The sequence below is a fragment of the Anabrus simplex genome, chromosome 1 (genome assembly GCF_040414725.1).
Source record: "Anabrus simplex isolate iqAnaSimp1 chromosome 1, ASM4041472v1, whole genome shotgun sequence".
Taxonomy (NCBI): Eukaryota; Metazoa; Arthropoda; class Insecta; order Orthoptera; family Tettigoniidae; genus Anabrus; species Anabrus simplex.
Window position 1 is genome coordinate 1522792838 of NC_090265.1, and position 22377 is coordinate 1522815214.

A 22377-nucleotide genomic window follows, 5' to 3' on the forward strand; every position below is an offset into this window, starting at 1 on the left:
ATATAGAATTAAATTTCCGAGCATTTATGTCTTATACATTTTTACTGTACCGGCTATGATAACACACATATTCATGAATTTGTATTTTTGTTGCTAAGTCCGTATCAACGCCGAACCATGAGAAAATGGGTTAACAGAATTTAATGAGAATCGGTATATTGAGTCGGGGAATAAGAAAATACAGTCTAAGATATAAACAATTGTATTCACCCTGGATGAAATTGTAGTTTAGAGGAAGGCGCCTAAAATTAAATATTTAAGTACCTATGTTATTGGTCCTATCGAAAAGTACTACATAACACAAGTTATGGTGAATACAATTTCCGATCATTTATATTTTATGCGATTTTACCGTACCGGCTATGATAAGAGTGGTATTTCAGAGTCGGAAGAAAACTAAATGTGAAGGCCTACAATATCGAAAGCGCATAAAATTGATCAATAATAACATTACATTGTGATGTTCTTTGTTTCATGCTGCCACTCAACTCCGATAGATGGGATTACTACTGCGTACCGAGTATAACAGTCGGTCTGAATATTGGCGGGAAATAGCTGGGGAGTTAGAAAACTTTCTTTTTTAGCATGCCATTCCTCTGGTTCATACATTTTCTGATACTGCTGGTACGTAACACACTGGTTCATCATCGTATTCCAGCTATTCGATCCCTACTCTGACGCGCTGTTTTGAATGAGCAGTGTGCACACTTAGGCCTAGGGCAGAGGCTCACTTAGTAGTAGTAGTACCGACCTGGTCTAGAATTACTATTTAGGCCTATTCAAAATTATAGCGCCAAAGTTCACTAAATAACTCAATATTCAACCCTGAAAAGAGCCGTTTGTTAAGAAAATCTTCTTCCTCTTCACATTTATTAAATCGTACATTCATTTAATTCCAATTTAGCCGTGAAAGGGGGTATTTCCTCGGACTTGAAGGAAACATTTGCGTCAAAGTCAGATAGATTTTTCCGCCGCCAGTGTAGTGAATTGAGATTTTCCGACTAATTGGGTAGTCCTAGGAAACAGTTTAGAAAACGGGCATAGTTTTCACCCTACGACTTTTCGCTATTCGACCCCCTTCCCGGCGAAAAAATACGAAGAGTATTCACGGATCACGGCTGTCTGCAGCTTGGTCATTCCACCTCTGGAACTGTGGACTGTTAGATCGGCAGCATAGTACTGTTCGTTAAAAGTGAGAATATATGTGGTTTTTCATTTGATCGGGTATTTCGCATGAAAGCATTACTTTTAATCGTGCCATTCCTACTGACGTCATTGTAATGACCTGCCCTATGTTCATTTCAGTTGGTAAACCACTAGGACAGTCTTTCTGAGGATGTAAAAAGGCAGATGTCTGCCATTATAACAAAAACTCCCCAACCTGATTGCGACTGATGGTAGGCAAGCGGGCCTACCACATTATAATTAAAATTCCCTAACCCAGTCTTTATTCGAGAAAATACTTTTGGTGACTTCCCCGTCACGTTTCAAAGGTAACGTTAAGAGCTATGCAATTTAATACAATCCTGCTCATAACGCGAACACTATACACTACGTGACCTAGAATTGTGTATACAATTTAGAATTCCGTGGCGAAGCACGGGTACATTAGCTAGTTTACAATAATTAAGCATTATCTTGACCGTGTGTTAGAATATATTTTTTTCATGAAGTTGGCTATCACAAAATGCACTTGGCTGGTATCAAATAGAATCGTCACCTAGACTTAACCTACGGTCTTACATAAAATAATAATAATGGGATAACATCAACTTGTACTTAAAATAGGCGTTACAATGCACTCACTTGGATTTGACAACCCTTACGTTCTTCAATCTTCTGGATCGCTACAGGGCATCGCTGATCTTATACAGCCTGTCTCAGAAATATTACACATCAACTTATACACCACGTCACACAAATTCCTCTCCATCGAACTACAGGGCCTCTCATTCTTGGCGTCCTGCTTATTCTACATCACTCATAAAATACAGACTTATTCTGCCTTTAACTTCTTCCTAATTATTCTCATAATATTTCCATTACAAGCCATTTTCTTCATGCTTGAAACTTTTCCTCTCCATCGAACTACAGGGCCTCTCATTCTTGGCGTCCTGCTTATTCTACATCACTCATAAAATACAGACTTATTCTGCCTTTAACTTCTTCCTAATTATTCTCATAATATTTCCATTACAAGCCATTTTCTTCATGCTTGAAACTTTTTAAATACAAGCGATCCCATAACCAAACAACTTTATAATTATCTCAAAATTAATTTCTCGAAATGTTTCCGGGCCTCGGGAGCAAAATAGCATGCTGTAATTTTCTATATCACAAATACACGGTGTCACAAAATGTAAATTTCCCAACATGCTATACTTCATCATTCACTGGATTTTGATATAAGCTGTAAATCTCGCTTACCCAACTGCTGAACGCATTATTATTATTATTATTATTATTATTATTATTATTATTATTATTATTATTATTATTATTATTATTATTATTATCACAATTTAATCCTGACATTATTATTATTATTATTATTATTATTATTATTATTATTATTATCACAATTTAATCCTGACATTATTATTATTATTATTATTATTATTATTATTATTATTATTATTATTATTCTTTTCCTGCCGCTTTTTCCCACACCTGTGGGGTCGCGGGTGCGAACTGCGCCGCACATGTGAATTTGGCCCTGTTTTACGACCGGATGCCCTTCCTGACGCCAACCCTCTATGGAGGGATGTAAGCACTATTGCGTGTTTCTGTGGTGGTTGGTAGTGTAGTGTGTTGTCTGAATATGATGAGGAGAGTGTTGGGACGGACATATACACCCAGTCCCCGAGCCAGAAGAATTAATCAGAAGCGATTAAAATCCCCGAACCGGCCGGGAATCGAACCCGGGACCCTCTGAACCGAAGGCCAGTACGCTGACCATTCAGCCAACGAGTCGGACATTATTATTATTATTATTATTATTATTATTATTATTATTATTATTATTATTATTATTATTATTATTATTGGATACGTTAGTATTTGAATTTATTACACTTATAATGGTTATTTTTATCGTTGTCATTATTATAACTTTTACCGGCCCGAATATTATTTCATTGATTTTCATTGTAATATTTAACTTCACTTTTTAAGAAATTGAAATACAATTTAACGTCTCGCGCGGACATAAGTAACAAACAATTCGCCTCTACAATGGAATAACGAAAAGACACGTCATCGTCATCGTAACGTACTTAATTCTACACACGCCACATATACAACGCGGTGTTATGATTTATTAATTAATTTAAAGAGAGAAGCATTTACATCTCTAACTACAGAAACATAATATTTGAATTAGACAGACCTGTAATTGTGTCGCTTGGCGTGGCGTTATCCTGGCTTCATCTTACGCCAGCCACCTCTGAACTTAGCCCCTCATAATGGTAGGAGGTATTCTTTGCTTAAATACTACCTTATCAATGCACTGATCCTGCACTTGTCTTGAAACAACACACATTAATTTCCTTTATGATCTTTAAGTTAACATGAAATTATATTCTGTGCGCATACACAACAATTAAACCATACAGGCTCGTGTCAAGTATTCAACTGACGCAGTTTGTGGAAAGTTCCCACCTCCTTTACACCAGGTATCCCACAGATGTGATGACCGTGAGACAAAGGCTTATCTATGCCAGACTCCGTCAGTCCTCCCTTACCAATTATCAAAATAACCTTGTCAGCAATAATTCATAAGAGCTATCTATGACTCTGCTGTCTCCCTGCGCAGAAGTTCAGGAGTCCTACAAATATTAACTTATGATATTTCCCCCGACCAGGATGGATGTCGTAAATACATTGTTTCATTATCTAAGTTGTATTTGCTCTCCATTACCACTTTGTAAGATATTCATCCCTCAAGCCAACTGGCTTTAGAGATTCTCCAAGTCTACTTCACACACTTTAATTTTAGAAGTCCTCATCTTAATATCGCTCGACGTATGTTCACCCTCTCGGACAATTGAATGATGACTAACTCTCTTGCTTGTGGAGGGGGTATTTAAGCATTCTCTAGAGACGCGCTGCGTGGCATTATATACTGTTGTACAATCATTACCGCTGGACCGATTTCTTTGAGACTCGCTCCAGACATTCCGCCTAATTTTCCTGTCACGATGGTGTTATTCGCTGATTTTTCCTGATTCTCTAACGGGCGTAATTAATTAATTAATTAATTAATTAATTAATTAATTAATTAATTAATTAATGGTTCCCGCGCATTTTGACCGTATGTCCTTCACACGTGTATTCCACTCTGCCAGGATGGATGCTAACTTCTCTCCGAGCATAATTAAATACATTTTTCACCCTGTGAAATTAGGTTCATCAAATGTTTCCTAAAATTCCTAATTACTTATTTCCTCGTTACTGACAGTACCGAAATATCTCACAATGAGAGTTATTAGCCAGAATTTCATTATTAATTACCGGAGGTCTTCCGAAATGTTTCGACCTCGTTCGATGCTTTGGGGGAGTCGCCTCCCGCTGCGAGTTGGCACGCCACGGAATACGAGGTAAGCTTGAAATTAAAAAAATATGGATGCGCGTTTTATTTTTTCATCTCGTAGTTGGCATTTCAGCAAGGTAGAATTATGGGCTCAGTACTTTGATAACCGGGCATGCTGTTTGTCCATAAGAATATCGTAGCGTAGTCAAACTAGATTTTGTCAGTCCACTGATTGTGTATTTGGGTTATCAGTCCATAGACTGGTTTGATGCAGCTTTCGATGCTGTCCTATCGTGAGCTAAACTCTTCATCTGTACATGGCTAATACATTGTCCATTTAGTCATGTAATGTCTTGGCCTCCTCTTACCAATCTCACGGGGCCGATGACCTAGATGTTAGGCCCTTTAAAACAACAATGATCATCGTCATCATCATCACCACCATTCTCTTGCCCTACACTTCCCTACAAAACCAACAGGACAGCTCCAATTTAGAATCAGTCCAGATTAATTTTCATTCTGTGTTGCAGTCGAAGGTGGGAGAGACCTAATCGAGAGTCAGCGTACGCAGTGGCGATAACTTCAGCAGGAGTAGTGTACAGTGTCACGAGGAACTGTTCGAGGGGCGATCTGCTTGACTGTGGCTGTGATACCAGTCTCCGCGGTCGAACTAGTAAGTATCGGTTCACACAGTTTGTTCCAAAATTTAGTGAATATCTGAAGATACAGTATGGTCCGACAGTTAGAGGTTAAGAACGGTAGTATCTATATACAGGCTGGAAATGAACTCTTCAGACGAACATTCAGGGGTTGTTCAGGGATGCTGGCCGAGTAGTTTGATATAAGAATCCCTTGGTCGCTGGTGATTCATTAGCCTACTTCACCTTACTGAGTGATTTTCTTTCATTTAAAAAATCTCGCCTGTTTTCGTGTTTGTTTACGCATATTTGTGCTGATATCACACTAAAGTACTTTTGCATACGTTTACTTGGCGCAGTATCATTTGACTCACTGCCATAGTACTCGCTATTGAGTGTAACGTTTACATTGTAATCTCGCTACGGAGCTTGAACTCTATCGTGACAATACGAACACATTACGCTCAATCGCGATTGCCGTGGCAGTGAGTCAAATAAAACAACGCCAAGTAAGAGCATGCAAAGGTAATTTAGTTCGATTTTTTTATGTAAACAAACTCAAGGTTAAATGAGTTAAAAAATAAAGAAAAGGACATGCTATTAGCTACTCAGCAATGAGCCTTGCGTTCCTTACATCAAAATATTCGGACAAAATCCTCTAAAACTTTGTCGGCGGATTCACTTCCACACTGTAGGCCTATACAGTCGAAAAAATCAGTGCCTGAATGCATAGTTATTCCTTTAATTAGACAAGCGAGTAGTTTGGCCATGAGTCTATAGACTGATTTGATGTAGCTCTCCATGCCACCCTATCCTGACCTTTTCATTTCTATGTAACTACTACATGTTTCATCTGCAGTATTCTAATCCATGTCTCGGTCTACCCCGACCGTTCTTACCACCTACACTTACCTCAAAAACTAACTGAACAAGTTGTGCGTGTCTTTTTCTTACAATTGGTTTTACGTCGCACCGACACAGATAGGTCTTATGGTAACAATCGATTAGGAAAACTTAGGGGTGGGAAAGAAAGGGGCGTGGCCTTAGTTAAGGTACAGCCCTAGCATTCTCCTGGTGTAAAAATGAGAAACCAGGGAAAACCATCTTCAGGGCTGCCGACAGTGGGGCTGGAACTCATCTCCCGGATACAAGCTAACAGTTACGCGCCCCTAACCGCACGGCCAACTCACTCTTAATATGTGTCCTATCTCTTCTTGTGGTCACTGTATGGGAGTGTATTTCAACAGTTAGGAGTCGAATATGTAAGCACCGGTACGGTATTCATATGCACACTATGTCACTAGAGTCAGAGACAATGTATGCCGGGCTGAGTGGCTCAGACGGTTAAGGCACTGGCCTTCTAACCCCAACTTGGCAGGTTCAATCCTGGCTCAGTCCGGTGGTATTTGAAGGTGCTCAAATACGACAGCCCCGTGTCGGTAGATTTACTGGCACGTAAAAGAACTCCTGCGGGACTAAATTCCGGCACCTCGGCGTCTCCGAAGGCCTTAAAAAGTAGTTAATGGGACGTAAAACAAATAACATTATTATTATTAAATCTAAATGTAGATTTGTATATACAGCTCGTTTCGACAGCCAATATTTGTAAACACAGTGGAATTGGTGCAGTTATTTAGAACCATAAAACGTTAAAAGGGTGTTGAGACCATAGATATTATGATGATTTTCATATTTATCAAATTATTGCTTTTTTTCGCTAGGGGCTTTACGTCGCACCGACGCAGATAGGTCTTATGGCGACGATGGGATAGGATAAGCCTAGGAGTTGGAAGGAAGCGGCTGTGGCATTAATTAAGGTACAGCCCCAGTATTTGCCTGGTGTGAAAATAGGAAACAACGGAAAACTATCTTCATGGCTGCCGACAGTGGGATTCGAACCCACTATCTCCCGAATGCGAGCTCACAGCCGCGCGCCTCTACGCGCACGGCCAACTCGCCCGGCATCAAATTATTTCTCCAGCAATCTATGCAGAGTGATTCAAAAGATAGCACAAAAAAGCGAAGAAGTCGATTGAGGGATCAAAGTATGACCACTTTCGAATAGTCTAGGACGGCCGGGCTGAGTGGCTCAGACGGTTAAGGCGCTGGCCTTCTAACCCCGACTTGGCAGGTTCGATCCTGGCTCAGTCCGGTGGTATTTGAAGCTGCTCAAATACGACAGCCTCGCGTCGGTAGATTTTACTGGCACGTAAAAGAACTCCTGCGGGACTAAATTCCGCCACATCGGCGTCTCCGAAGACCATAAAAGTAGTTAGTGGGACGTAAAAGCAAATAACATTATTATTATTATTAGTCTAGGACGAAGCCCTGCATCAAAACAAGCCTGGAAATGTCTGATGTTTGTGACAGTTTGAACACCTTTGTAAATAAAATTCACTGCCGAGGGTTTAACCTGCGTGTTCAAACGACTGTCACTTCATTGTCAGTTCTATATTGTCTAGGAATGTGGATCATTAAAAAAAATGAAAATAAGTGACCATGATATCGTTTCTGACATTACCAGGCTTGCCCTGGCGCAGAGTTTCGTTCTAGACTACACGAAAGTGGTCGTACTTCAACCCCTCTACGGCTGTTCAATCTCAGCGCAACCTTTTGAATCAGCCTGTATATCGCAACTCATGTGACAGACTCGGTAGTCTAATCGAGATGATAACAGTGTAATGAATACTGTGATAAAATTATTCTAAGTTGTTGTTTCTTTTTTTTTTTTTTTTGCTAGTTGTTTTACGTCGCACCGACACAGATAGGTCTTACGGCGACGATGGGACAGGAAAGGGCTAGGAGTGGGAAGGAAGCGGCCGTGGCCTTAATTAAGGTACAGCCCCAGCATTTGCCTGATGTGAAAATGGGAAACCACGGAAAACCATTTTCTCGGCTGCAGTTGTTGTTTCATTCGAGGTACAGCCCTGAGCAAGTTTCATGACAGAATGTGTAGATTGTAGTGAGGAGTAGAATATAGCTTGTTTGAAAAGAGCAGTGTTCACCTTCCTGCTGCAGGTGAGGGCTGGTTCTGGGGCGGCTGCAGTGACAACGTGGCTTTCGGGGAAGACGTGGCCATCCGCTTCCTGGAGGCGGTCAAAGAAAGGGAGAAGGACACAACGGGCTACATCCATCGCCACAACGCGAGAGCCGGCCGGGAGGTGAGTGCTAGCTTGCACAAAACTGGATGATACTCTGTTTAAAACAATATTGTTTTAAAATTTTTAATTTTTTTTTTACAATTTGTTTTATGTCGCACCGACGTGGCGACGACGTGATAGGAAAGGGCTAAGAGCGGGAAGGAAGCAACCGTGGCCTTAATTGAGGTACAGCCTTAGCATTTGCTTTATGTGAAAATGGGAAGCCACGGAAAACCATTTTCAGAGATTCCGACAGCGGGGTTCGAACCCACTATCTCCCGAATTGAAGCTGATAGCTACGTGACCTAAACCCCGCAGTCACTTCTTCGACAATGTCCTTAAATATCGGCTGTCTGAACTACTTAGTACGGTTTACGAACTATGTTTTGGAAGAAAATGATACATTTCCTTTCTTTATAGATCTGGGAGTCACTTTGTTCCCGTTTACAAATATGCCGGTGGACATTCATCTCAGCAATTTAGTCGTATGCCGATATATGCCAATTCATGTATTAATATATATGCCCCGGTTTGCCATATACCGGACTGCTTAATCAACTGTAATTAAAAGATTCAAATTATAGCCATCAACCAAAATAATACTGTACATCCCTTTAAATTTTCAACAAGTTTCTGAGATTTATTTTATAAAAGTGATTGTTTATCTGATAAGTTCATTGAAATGATTGAAGTTAGGTGAAACACAACTTGCATGTAATTTCTATAAGCACAACTAGTGAAAGTTTCTCTAATGACTTGAATAGTTCCATGATCCCCATTTTCAACTGGCCGTACGTCCTATTCTGTTCCAACGCGTTATTGAATTGGTTTATATTACACAGACCACATTCCTGTAAATAATATATGCTCAGACCAGTAGGCCTGCATATACTACAGTGGCACAGGTTAAACGATTTCACACTTATCTGTTGACCATGCTGACGCTGAACTTAAAAAAATTTCCAATGTGATTGTGTTCGCGGCACGACCGCAAGTTTTGACGTAAAATACGTACTGTGTAATGTCAAAATAACCTAGCCCTAGACAGTATCTTCTTCTTGTAGGGCCTTCTCCATCACTGAAGGTTGGTCACTATCACAGCGATGTTCGGCTGTCCTCATCAGTCTACTCAAATCTAGTCCTGTCCAATCCCGTAAGCTCCTCAGCGAAAAGTGTTTCCTTCGACCGCGACCTCTACGTCCATTACTTTTACCCTGCATGATCAATTTAAGTAGGTTGTACTTTTAATTCCTCATAATATGCCCAAGGAAGGTCGTCTTTCTTTTCTTTTTGTATACATCAACCTTCGTTCCCTCCTCATGCGCCTGAGCACGAGAGCATTGGAAACGTAGTCAGTTCACGAGATTCGTAACATCCTTCGGAACACCCACATATCAAAGGCATTTATTCTCTTAATGGTGTTACATTTCAGGGCCCATATTTCAGCGCCGTACAGAAGCACTGAATATACATAGTATGTGACGAACTTGTGACGTGTCTCCATGCTGAGGCTTCTGCCACACAATATATTTACATTTTCAGAAAGCTAGCACGGGCCATTTCTAATCGTACACGGATCTAAGTCTTCAGTAATCCGCACTTGTTGCCCATAAATGTTCCGAAGAATGTGCGTGTTACTAGTTCTGGTAATGGCCGTCACCTCTGTCATCATCATCACATGCAGTTTCCAGCTATTGGCCGGGTCTGTTTGGAACATAAGCCTCCCCATCTCCTCTTGTCTTCCCACCACTTCTCCCTAGTCACTCTTGCCCAATCATCTCCTCTTCTCTGTACACACTCTTCCACTCCTTTATTCCCCCTGTCTCTTGGTCTTCCTCCTGGCCGTTTACCTGTTATCTCCATTTCGTGCATCCTCCTCGGTATCCTTTCCTCTGTGTCATTCTCTTCATGTGTCCATACCATCTAAGTCTAGATGCCTCTATCCTATTCTGTAGTGGCTCTTCTTTTACTGTATCTCGAACCTTCTCACTTCTCATCTTATCCCATCTTGTCACTCCTATCCTGCTTTTCAGAAATGGCATATTCTATTCACGGCTCTCTGCCTCATTACCCAAGTCTCAGCTGCATACGTCAGAATAGTTATATAGTACATCCTGTATATCACCCTTTTGCTTCTCTGAGGGACATCCTTGCTCCAAACCAGGCTTCTGACATTTTTCAAGAATGCTCCTGCTTGTCTTCCATGCTCGATTATTTCCTTATCATTTCTTCCACTTTCCTCTATGATACTTCCTGTGCTTGAAACTCTCTACCTTCCTAAGCTGTACCCCTCCAAGCATTATCCCTCTCCTAGGTCTCTCCTTCTTTCTAGTTGTGATCACTATCTCACTCTTTTGGGCAATACATTTCATTCCATATTGTTCCACCTCATCTACCCAAGCATCTAACTGTTCCTGGATGTCCTCTTCCTTTTCTCCCCAGACTAACAGGTCATCTGCAAACATCATCACTTTCATTTTTTCTTCTCCAATTTTCCTTGGCACTTTTGTCACCTCTGTCTTGTCGGTATTAATATTGAATCCAAGTATATACCCTTCTGCTACGATTCTGCTAGACAGTATGGGTTTGAAATACTACTGTTAACATTTTATTTCTTAGTTCGTGGTAACAACACCGGATAATCAGTAGAATGATCAGTATACCCATCCAAGAGTTCCTAATAATTTTCTATCACTGGAGTAGTAGATGTCCTTAGCTGGGGTTTCATTAGCGCGGAACTTGTCTCACGATACTCAGCCGCGTTAACTTTGCTACGCCCCTGCTAAGCCATTTCACGTTCGACTTTGGCGGTTTTGCACTTTAATGATGATAAGCCGTTCTATCCTCTCGAATGCTTCTTTTTTGGATCACAATATTCTCAAGTGTTCACAAATTGATATTTGTTTGCCATACAGCAGCAAAACTCACTAAGAAGAATCAGATGACACCTTGCACGGCGCTCTACCGTGCAAGAGTCGAGTGCTACGCTAATTGATAGCCGCGTGACATGGTGATTTTAGTTCCTAAAGATGGCAGCACTATTGCATCACTCAATGATGTCAAATAGAAATCAAACTCTTGTTGCTAGGTAAATTGGTCGTTGTTATTTACCCGCTGTCTAGAAATTATGCTTTAACGTTTTTGTAACACCCGCCGGCCCAAGTACGCTTCACACGTATTCTACATCAAGAAACAGGAAACATACCACCTAATAATTTTCCAGTAATTATCCCCGATTAGTCGAATACTTTTATCTCATAATATAACTCTTCTATATTTTTTTTTCTGGAAATGTGTGGGTGTATTCCTGAATCTACAAAGTGTTTATACTAATCTCAAACTAAAATAAAGTACTCCACATAATTAAACGTACGTTTACCCTCCAGTCCCGTTTCTTCATACGGGGTTGGGGATGAGAGGAGATGAATTTATATTGTATGTTTTTACGGCCGGATGCCCTTCCTGATGCCAACCTCAGTTGGGGAGCTAATGAAGATGAAATGATTGACGGTGAATAAAATTGGGTAAGGAGGTGGAAGGAGGTGGCCTATGTATATGAACTGTTACGGCATTTTCCTGGAAGAAAAAATGGGAAACCACAGAAAACCATTCTCAGGACAGCCGACGGTGGGGTTCGAACCCACGAGTCTCCCGAATGCAGACCTCGGCTCCATAGCCGCTGCGCGTTAACAAGCTTTACAGAAATTTTGTGTTTGTGAATTAAGGTTCTGAATGTTATTCTATCTTGAATGATTTCTTCATTACTGCCAGTTTCATTTAGGTCTGCACTCATTTCTTTTAGCCAATTATTGTAATTTTTCATTGATGAGTTTAAGTTTAAAATTTGTTTATGGTATCTGTGATTTTTTCTATAACACGATAGTTTTCATGTGATTTGTTTTTCATCCTAATTTTCGCATTTTGGTCCAAAGGTTTTTCTGAGGATTTTACTTTCTTGATCTTTATTCGAGATTTTCCACCAATTATAATAGTTTCAGATGCATGAAGTGCTTCTGCTTTAACTACTGTGTTATAATGTCATCATTTTGTCCTTTTGGATATAGTTCTTTTATTGTATCTGTTCCAAGTAATTTTGTATGTTCTTTGAAGTTTTTTTTAGTTCTTTCTTTGCTAGCTTGCTGACTTAACCCTGCTGTTTTAACAATTTCACTTACATACTTACATTTGTGTACTTGAGCGATATTTCCGTATTTGGTGATTAACGGTTGACTGTTGAAATCTGATCTAGTCCCTTCCATATAATTTGTATTTTTATAACAAATGTAGAGTCCTGTTTTGGTTGGTATTTCACGAAGATTTTTTACAGACCGGATTACTTCCTGTCTCTTGTTGGATAGGATAGCAATGTCATCAGTAAATGCTAGGCAATTAAGGTACATTTTGTTTTAGAGACATTTGCCATTATTTATACCTTTAGTTTCATTTTTCCATATCCTAATCACTTTGTCCAGAACTAAATTAAACATTGGGTATAATCCATCTCTTGTTTGACTCCTGTTTTGATTTCAAAGTTTAAATGATAATAATAATAATAATAATAATAATAATAATAATAATAATAATAATAATAAAAACTGTACCTCTGGGAGGAGGTGAGAAATGGACTCAGGAGCGGAAAGACATTCACAGTGCAAGAATGAAGGAGTACTGGTCAAAGAAGAAAGCTGCTAGAGATAAGAACCACGTGGTCCATAGCAGGCCCAAACGGAACTAAATAATAATAATAATAATAATAATAATAATAATAATAATAATAATAATAATAATAATAATAATAATAATAATAATAATAATAATAATCTGTTAAGACGGAAGCCATACTTTCTTCGTGCTCTAAACGAGCAGATTCGTAGACAAGCTGGAATTATAATTCTCGTCTTGCAGCAAGAATACAAAGCGGGGCTGAGAGGCTCAGACGGTTGAGGCGTTGGCCTTCAGACCCCAACTTGGCAGATTCGATCCTGGCACAGTCCAGTGGTATTTGAAGATTCTCAAATACGCCAACCTGGTGTCGGTGAATTTACTGACACGTAAAAGAACTTCTGTGGGACTAAATTCCGGCACCTCGCCGTCTCCGAAAACCGTTCAAGTAGTTAGTGGGACGTACAGCCAATAACATTATTATTGACAGAATACGTGAGCATGAGAAGCATAAAGATTTAAAGTCACAGTAATAATCGAAGTGTGTTCTTGCCATAGGCTGTACGAGATGGGTTGAAACGGCGCTGTAAATGTCACGGCGTGTCTGGTACCTGCTCCGTCCAGACCTGCTGGCAACAAATGGCACCGTTCTCAGAGACGGCCGCAAATTTGCGGCAGCGGTACGAGCGGGCTGTCAGGTGAGTGTTCTCCGCCTTCGGAGGAAATTTTAAAATATTCATTGTAGATGTTCATAACAAGTTGTCCTTTCACTATTAATTTAATGCATGTTTTATAAGGACAGCAGGTGGTGATTATTGTTTTAATGGGAAGTACAAGCATGCAACCATTCCCTCTTAACTCTAATCTGAAGGGGAACAGGAAGGAGCCGATCCATCGAAGAATGAGGACATCGCCTAAAGAAAGGGAAGAATCACGAAGGGTGCGATTAATAAAACTCCCAAGCCATTACAAACCTAATACCTTCGGAGTTGGAAGGGAATAAGAGTTGATCATGGGAGGTCGGATAGGAAACAACATATGAGTCTCAGTTTGAATTGTTACAAAAGGTGAAAAGCGTATTTTGCATAAGAAATCAGGAGCGTTCAATTTCAATCAATCAATCAATCAATCAATCAATCAATCAATCAATCAATCAATCAATCAATCAATCAATCAATCAATCAATCAATCAATCAATCAATCAATCAATCAATCAGTACCGTTCTGCATTTAAACAGTCATCCAGGTGGCAGATACCCTATCTGTTGTTTTCCTAGCCTTTTCTTAAATTATTGCAAAGAAATTGGAAATTTATTGAGCATCTCCCTTGGTAAGTTATTCCAATCCCTAACTCCCCTTCCTATAAACGAATATTTGCTCCAATTTTTCCTCTTGAATTCCAACTTTATCTTAATATTGTGACCTTTCCTACTTTTAAAGACACCACTCAAACTTATTCGTCTACTAATGTCATTCCACGCCATCTCTCCAATGACAGCTCCGAACATACCACTTAGTCGAGCAGCTCGTCTTCTTCCCTCCAAGTCTTCCCAGTCCAAAGTGTGCAACATTTTTGTAACGCTACTCTTTTGTCGGAAATCGCCCAGAACAAATCGAGCTGCTTTTCTTTGGATTTTTTCTAGTTCTTCAAGTAATCCTGGTGAAGGTCCCATACACTGGAACAATACTCCGGTTGGGATCTTACCAGAGACTTATATGCTCTCTCCTTTATATCCTTACTGCCGGCCCCGTGGTGTAGGGGTAGCGCGCCTGCCTCTTATCCGGAGGCCCTGGGTTCGATTCCCGGCCAGGTCAGGGATTCTTTACCTGGATCTGAGGGCTGGTTCGAGGTCCACTCAGCCTACGTGATTAGAATTGACGAGCTATCTGACGGTGAGATAGCGACTCCGGTCTAGAAAGCCAAGAATATCGGCCGAGAGGATTCGACGTGCTGACCACACGACACCTCGTAATCTCCAGGCCTTCTGGCTGAGCAGCGGTCGCTTGGTAGGCCAAGGCCCTTCAAGGGCTGTAGTGCCATGGAGTTAGTTGGTTTATATCCTTTTCTTTGCTATTTGCTTTACGTCGCACTGACACAGATAGGTCTTATGGCGACGATGGGATAGGAAAGGCCTAGGAGTTGGAAGGAAGCGGCCGTGGCCTTAATTATGGTACAGCCCCGGCATTTGCCTGGTGTGAAAATGGGAAACCACGGAAAACCATCTTCAAGGCTGCCGACAGTGGGACTCGAACCCACTATCTCCCGATTACTGGATACAGTTTATATCCTTACTACAACCCCTAAATACTCTCATTTGCATTTGAGAGGATGTATGATCTTGTCCTTCAAGTGTCTCGTCCTCCTAGAGCGTTGGCGATCGTGTACATGCTTTTCTTCTTGTTCATTGAACAGCCAGAAAGTGGCCAGTCGAAACCACTGGTCCAAGTTCTTAGCTATGACGGTCTAGAAAAATGCCTTTAAGTTAGTGCGACGTCTAACCACTAGCAGTGTTCAAACCCTACTGTTAGCAGCCCTGAATATTGTTTACAACTTTCATACCAGGAATACGCTAGAGCTTAATCTTAATTTCCCAGTACTAACCCTGGCTCCTCCCCTCGTCACCAAAAGACATGTGTAAGTCGGTATGACAATAAACCAATAGAAACAATAAAAGTAACTTTTCCCTTTGCGAAAAGCTAATGATCATGAATATTACTTTCAATAAATAAATACAACCAAGGCCTACGGTAACGACTAATGTGACGTCACTTCCGTCACGCATTTTGTCGGGTCACATTAAACAAATTTTCGGATGACCCCTGCCATAAGGCTGATGACACACGGAGCGGTTTTCGCCGAGTCGGCAGCCGAGTCGGCCGCCGCGTCGGCGCATGTTTCTATTGTATCAGATGGGATGAAACAGACATAGCGGTGCTCGCCGACAGGCGGCAGATTTGCCGACTCGGCCTGTCATGTAGCTGGCGGTGCAGCGAGCGTTTTGAAGACTTTGTGCGCGCTCTAGCGCCATAGATTTATTACATTCAGCTGAATCACGGCTGACTTGATGCTTCGCTCTAGTCGGGCGTGGCTGAATTTACGCGCCGATTGCATCATTGGTAGGTATTCTTGTATTAGATATCATGAAGTATCTTTGAAATTCAATAATATACACGTAAAAGGACATATAGAGTAAGTAGTCTTTTGGAATAAGAATAAGAACAATCCTTTATTTTTCGGTAATTTTAGCTAGCTTTCTCACCTAACGTCACGCTCACTAATGTGTTTTGTCCACTGCCTGCTCGATACGCACCCGATGACTGCTTATAAGCAGTCATTTTAGATGCAGTTCGAGCAGGCAGTGGTTTCGTCACAGTCGGCAAAAACCGCTCTGTGTATCAATCACAGGCGGCGGCCGACGCGGCTGCCGACTCGGCAAAAACCGCTCCGTGTGTCATCAGCCTAAGACTCTGTATTTATGTCAAAAGAAAGAAATACTAGCATAGAAGATCATTGATGCTTGTTGTTTTAAGGGGCCTAACATCGAAGGTCATCGGCCCCTAGAAGATCATTAAACTGTTATTATGCTTCAGTAATTTGATTGCACAATCAGCTGGATTGTTCAGGATCTTCACCTACAGCAACTTGAAATGACATGCGATCAGACAATTAAAACAATTATCTTGTATTGTGGCGCGAGATAACTAATGCACATGACGGATGTTTTGCCAAATTTCCTGTATTTTGAGGAAAAAAGATAATAAATTTAAAAAATCAATTTGTAGGGGTAAAATTCCGAAATTAAAAGGAAATAAAGTCGTCATAAAAAGTTTGTCTATTATTTTAGTATTAAATATACCTCACATTCACCACATCAATCAAACGTCTTAATAATAACCAACAACCGGATTACAAAATCTATATATATAAAATAACTTGTCCTGACTGAATGATTCATCATCGCCGAGCCAAAATTACTGGACATAAAGGAATAAAATTTTGGGGATACATTCATATTATAATGTAGGTGCTCGCTAAGGGAGGAATTTTTGGTATTCGATCGCTAAAGGAGAGAAAAGGGGTGAATTTTTAAAATGACGCTAAGGGAGGATTTTTGGGTATTCTATCGCTAAGGGGTGAAAAGGCGGAGGGAAGGGGTGAATTTTTACAATGAGTGTATCTATATCTCAAAATTTAAAAGTTTACAGAAGTAAAAAGTTGGTATTTAGAATCTCCTTTAAAAATAAAGAAACACGTATTTTTTTGTTTCTGGAAAATCCAATGAAAGGGGGGGGGGGTGAAAAGGGGAGTGAATTTTTAAAATGAGGATATCTATATCTATATCTCAAAAACTTAAAAGTTTACAGACATAAAAACTGGTATTCGGAATCTCCTTTAAAAATAATGAAACATTTTCGGAAAATCCCATTAAGGGGGATGAAAATGGGGGAAAAGGTGTTGAACACCTTTTATGAGGAGACTTATATCTCGAAAACTTAAGATGTTACAGACATGAAAATTGGAATTTGGAATCTCCTTTAAAAATAAAGAAACACGTATTTTTGTGTTTTTGGATAATCCGATGAATAGGGGGTGAACAAGAGTGACAAGCGGGGTGATTTTTAAAAAATACTATATCTGCAAATTATCTCAGACAGATTAGAAAATGGGTCATTGGAATTTCCTGTAAAAGTAAAGAAACATAAATATTTTTTTTCGGAAAATCCACTTAAGGGGAACTGAAAAAGGGAGTGAATTTCTAAAATTAGCATATCTACAGTATATCTCAAAAACTTAACATGTTGCAGACGTGAAAATTGGTATTTGGAATCTCCTTTAAAACTAAGGAAACACGTATTCTTTTGTTTTCGGAGAAACCCTTAACGGGCGTGGGAGGGGTGAAAGAATTGAAAAATTAGTTGAATGATTTATATTAAATATATATACCCAAAAATTTAAAGATGTTACAAACGTGAAAACTGGTATTTGGAATCTCCTTTAAAAATAAAGAAACACGCTTTTTTAGTGTGGGGGGAATCAACTTGGTAGGGGAGGGGGAGAAAACGGAGATGAATTCCTTTTACGAGGATACATAACTCAAAAACTGAAGATGTTACAGTCGTGACCTTCGTATTTGGAAGCTCATTTAAAGAAATGGGTACAGTTTATTTTTGGAAAATTCACTTAAGTGGGGAGTGTGAAAGGAAATTAAAAAATTGAATTCTTTTTCCGTAGAAACTTATATATCAAAACTGAGGGTTACAGACGTGGAAATTGGTATTTGGAATCTCCTTGAAAAATAAATAACACGCAATTTTTGGGTGGGGTGAAATCAACTTAACGGGCGGGGTAGAGTGAAAAAGGAGATAAAGAAGAAGAAGAAGAGAGCCAGCCACTGCCAGTTGGTGTGCGTCAGGGAAGGGAAGGGAATTGGGAAGTGGTAGACAGAGGTAGTGCGCGACTCACCACACATCCTGAACAGAGTCAAAAGGTCACCACTACACCGTTGTGAATTGTGCATCAAGTACGGGGGGGGGGGGGGGGGTGGATATTGAACATCTACTGTAATCAAACCATTGGGCGTATTGTTTCCTTCGTTCAGTATTGCATTCCATTTACAATGTTGTGAGTGGGGAGGCAGCCTTGCCTTGTCTGTTGAATTCCTTGACTGTCTTAATTACAGTGTGCCCTTGTACTATGCGCGCAGTTACGGCTGTTTAATAAAGGAACTGTGGATATTGCCTATAAAGGATAAGAACAATCCTGTACGAGTCCAACGAGGAAACTTGTGCACACGGGTGGAGCTTTATCTCTGTCTCCATCATACAGCCCACTTCCCTGAAGCAAGGCATAGCGAATATGGCGATATCGCGCGCTCGGTAGTAACAAAGTAGCCGCATTTTCTCGAGAAGAAAAATGTCCTCCGCCAATCCGATTGCGCCATCATTCTTAATATAACAAGAAAGCGCGTACCTGATTTCTTTTGTCGGTATCCGATAGCTTTATAAATCAGGTTTGACATCTTCCTCGTACGCGGTGGCGGTTATTTTATTGTATTTCCACCAAATAAAAACCAGCTTGTTCATCTCATCGAATGAACTACACATTATGAACAGTGTCACTGGACAGCGACCACTAACTTGGCACGGTACTGGTTGGTTATTAGTCTACTAATCATTGTTATTGTTCCTAATGTTATATTAGTTTTAACTTAGTATTCTGCATGTATCTTTCAGAATTGACGACGAACCACGTAATGGAGCAGTAGCCGCCGGAAATTCTGCAGCTGGCACCAGCCCTTTGCACAAGCCAGTAATAGACAAGCGAGATTTAGTGTATCTGCAAGAATCTCCGGACTACTGTCAACCCAACAAAACTACAGGTATATTTTTTTCTGACCTAACATAAAATTTTGACTTGGTTCCTCGAATGAGGCACTCACAGGCTATTTTTTTCTTTCACTAATGGTTTAAAGTCGCTCTAACTCAGATAAGTTTTCGGTGACGGCGGTAGAGGGAAGGGCTAGGATTGGGAAGGAAGCCTTAAAAGGTACACGCCTAGCATTTGCCTGGTTTGCAAATGGGAAACAACGCAATGCTACCTTCATGGCTGCTGATTGTAGAGATCGAACCCACCATCTCCCGAATGCAAGCTCATCCACAGGCTAAGTAAAGGGGTTGGAACAGAACATGATGCAGTTTAATTGAGAAAATTGTACAAGACATTGATCTGGCCACTGTATACAACGAGTTAAGAAAAATCGAAGAAACTCTCGCCCGAAGTTTATGAGCACTCGAGTACTTACTTTCCCAGCTTTGTTTTTTGATCCCCTCTTTTCGCTCACGAATGACGAGAATCGGAGGGTAGTACAGTAAGAGAAATGTGAAAGTTACAGAAAGTGAATATTGCAGTGATCAGAGATTTTAACTTAAAAAAAACACTGTCACTTTAACGAATATAATTTTGTAATTATAATAGAATAGACATTTTTCATTTCGTTCATTCATACCTCCTATTTATTTATTTATTTATTTATTTTATGTGCCAGTAAATCTGCCGAAACGAGGCTGACGTATTTGAGCACCTTCCAGTATCACGGGACTGAGCCGAAATAGAACCCACCAGCTTGAGCTCATATACGGCCAGCGCTCTACTGCCTGAGCTACTCAGCCCACCTCCCTAGGAACAATCATCGTATACCTAAATATTATTGTTGTAACTAACTATTGTTACATTGTAGATGTACATACTTTCTTTCTTTCTTTCTTAATCTGTTTACCCTCCAGGGTTGGCTATTCCCTCGGACTCAGCGAGGGATCCCACCTCTACCACCTCAGGGGCAGTGTCCTGGAGCTTCAGACTCTGGGTCTGGGGATACAACTGGGGAGGATGACCAGTACCTCGCCCAGGCGGCCTCACCTGCTATGCTGAACAGGGGCCTTGGTGGGGGATGGGACGATTGGAAGGGATAGACAAGGAATAGTGAAGGAAGCGGCCGTTGCCTTAAGTTAGGTACCATCATCCCGGCCTTTGCCTGGAGGAGAAGTGGGAAACCACGGAAAACCACTTCCAGGATGGCTGAGGTGGGAATCGAAGCCATCTCTACTCAGTTGACCTCCCGAGGCTGAGTGGTCCCCGTTCCAGCCCTCGTACCACTTTTCAAATTTCGTGGCAGAGCCGGGAATCGAACCCGGGCCTCCGGGGGTGGCAGCTAATCACACTAACCACTATACCACAGAGGCGGAGATGTACATACACCGTAACATTAACCAACTGTCAAAGAATAATTAAAGAAAATTATTAATTTAAGTTTAAATAATAACACGTGTAACAGTCCGACTCATTGGCTGAATGGTCAGCGTTGAAGCCTTCGGTTCAGAGGGTCCCGGCTTCGATTCCCGGCCGGGTTGGGGATTTTAATCACTCCTGGTCAATTCCTCTGGCCCGGAGACTGGGTGTTTGTGTTTGTTCCATCACTATCCTCTTCCTATTCAGACAAAACACTACACTAACAACCACCACAGAAACACGCAATAGTGATTACATCCCTCCATATAGAGTTGGCGTCAGGAAGGGCATCCGTCCGTAAAAAAGGCCAAATCCACATGTGCGACACAGTTCGCACCCGCGACCCCACAGGCTTGGGAAAAGCGGTAGAAAAAGAAGAAGAATTACACGTGTAACAGTTATTACAATGTAATTAATTGATTAATTATTAATTTGCTTTATTATTGTTTTGGTACAGTTGGCAGTGCTTGTGTATCTGTAAATAACTGAAGCCATCTCTTTTCAGTTTCATCTCAGTTAATTTATAACTGTTAGGTTCCTCAGTCTGCCAAAACTATTTTTGAGAAATAAATTAATAAACTACCTGAAAAAGAAATCATATGATACTGTAACAGAATTATACTGTAGTTGAAAAAGAAACAATTAACTTAAAACAAATTCGAACCAGTGGCGGCTCGTGAAAAAATCAGCCTACGTGCTACAAGAAAACCACTGAATAAGCTTTCTTTAAGTCTGCATATTGCCATGATGACCAACATACTTCAAACCTGTTAATAATAATAATAATAATAATAATAATAATAATAATAATAATAATAATAATAATAATAATAATAATAAAGCTTTTCTCACAATTTATAACTCAGAACAAACAAGAACAAAATTACATTGTAATGCAGGAAAACATTTAGGGCCAGTCAAAGATTCTTTGACTCACCAACGAATTCCTTATTTTTGATTCCAAAAGGAAGATGGATATTTTAATAAGCATTGGTTGGTTTCCTTAATAACAACATTATCATTGCGATAGATTGCCTCCACTTACGCTTTACTTTCGAGACTGACGTTGCTTTCAATCCCAGGCGATACTAATCTCTAGTGGCAGAATCGCTAACCACTTACCACGTTCAACATCAGGGTAGCAGGAAACATCGTGCAGTTCTACCCCCCTTGCGGGAGAAAAAGTAACTATTGACGGGATCAGTGAAAGTTGAGCCCGGTTTATGGTATAGTCACTGATCTCTATACATGGATCGCTGATAGCAGCTCTCCGTTGCAGGAGAAAGTACGCCAAGTTGAGCGCGCGGTTCGCCATGTTGCTGTGCCCACTCTAGAGCTCTCCTTACGGGGAAGCAATGATAATATAATCAATTTTAAATCGCATTTAATGGCGCATTGTAATAATTAAAAATATACGGACATGTTCACTCAAAGCATAAGGACATTGGGAACACTGACACGTCATTCCGAGGTCAGTAAATCTCCGGGATAGCTATAAATATGAGTGTATAATAACGGTCGACAAATATTAACTTAGGTGCTGAATACACGCAATTAGCGATCGGTAACACAATACGAGTGAAAAACGGTTTGTGGAAACATTGCTGTAAATTGTATACA

The 22377-nt window shown here is 40.5% G+C and overlaps 1 protein-coding gene across 1 annotated transcript in view; it reads left to right on the plus strand.

The window, feature by feature from the left end:
• LOC136861775 (protein Wnt-8b-like) overlaps positions 1–22377 on the plus strand; it is an 88031-nt gene that overhangs the window by 45990 nt on the left and 19664 nt on the right. Inside the window, exons 4-7 of the mRNA XM_067138844.2 lie at positions 5062–5204; positions 8188–8330; positions 13530–13669; positions 19206–19351. Of these exons, the coding sequence (XP_066994945.2) occupies positions 5062–5204; positions 8188–8330; positions 13530–13669; positions 19206–19351 (572 nt within the window). The remainder of the gene's footprint in view (positions 1–5061; positions 5205–8187; positions 8331–13529; positions 13670–19205; positions 19352–22377) is intronic.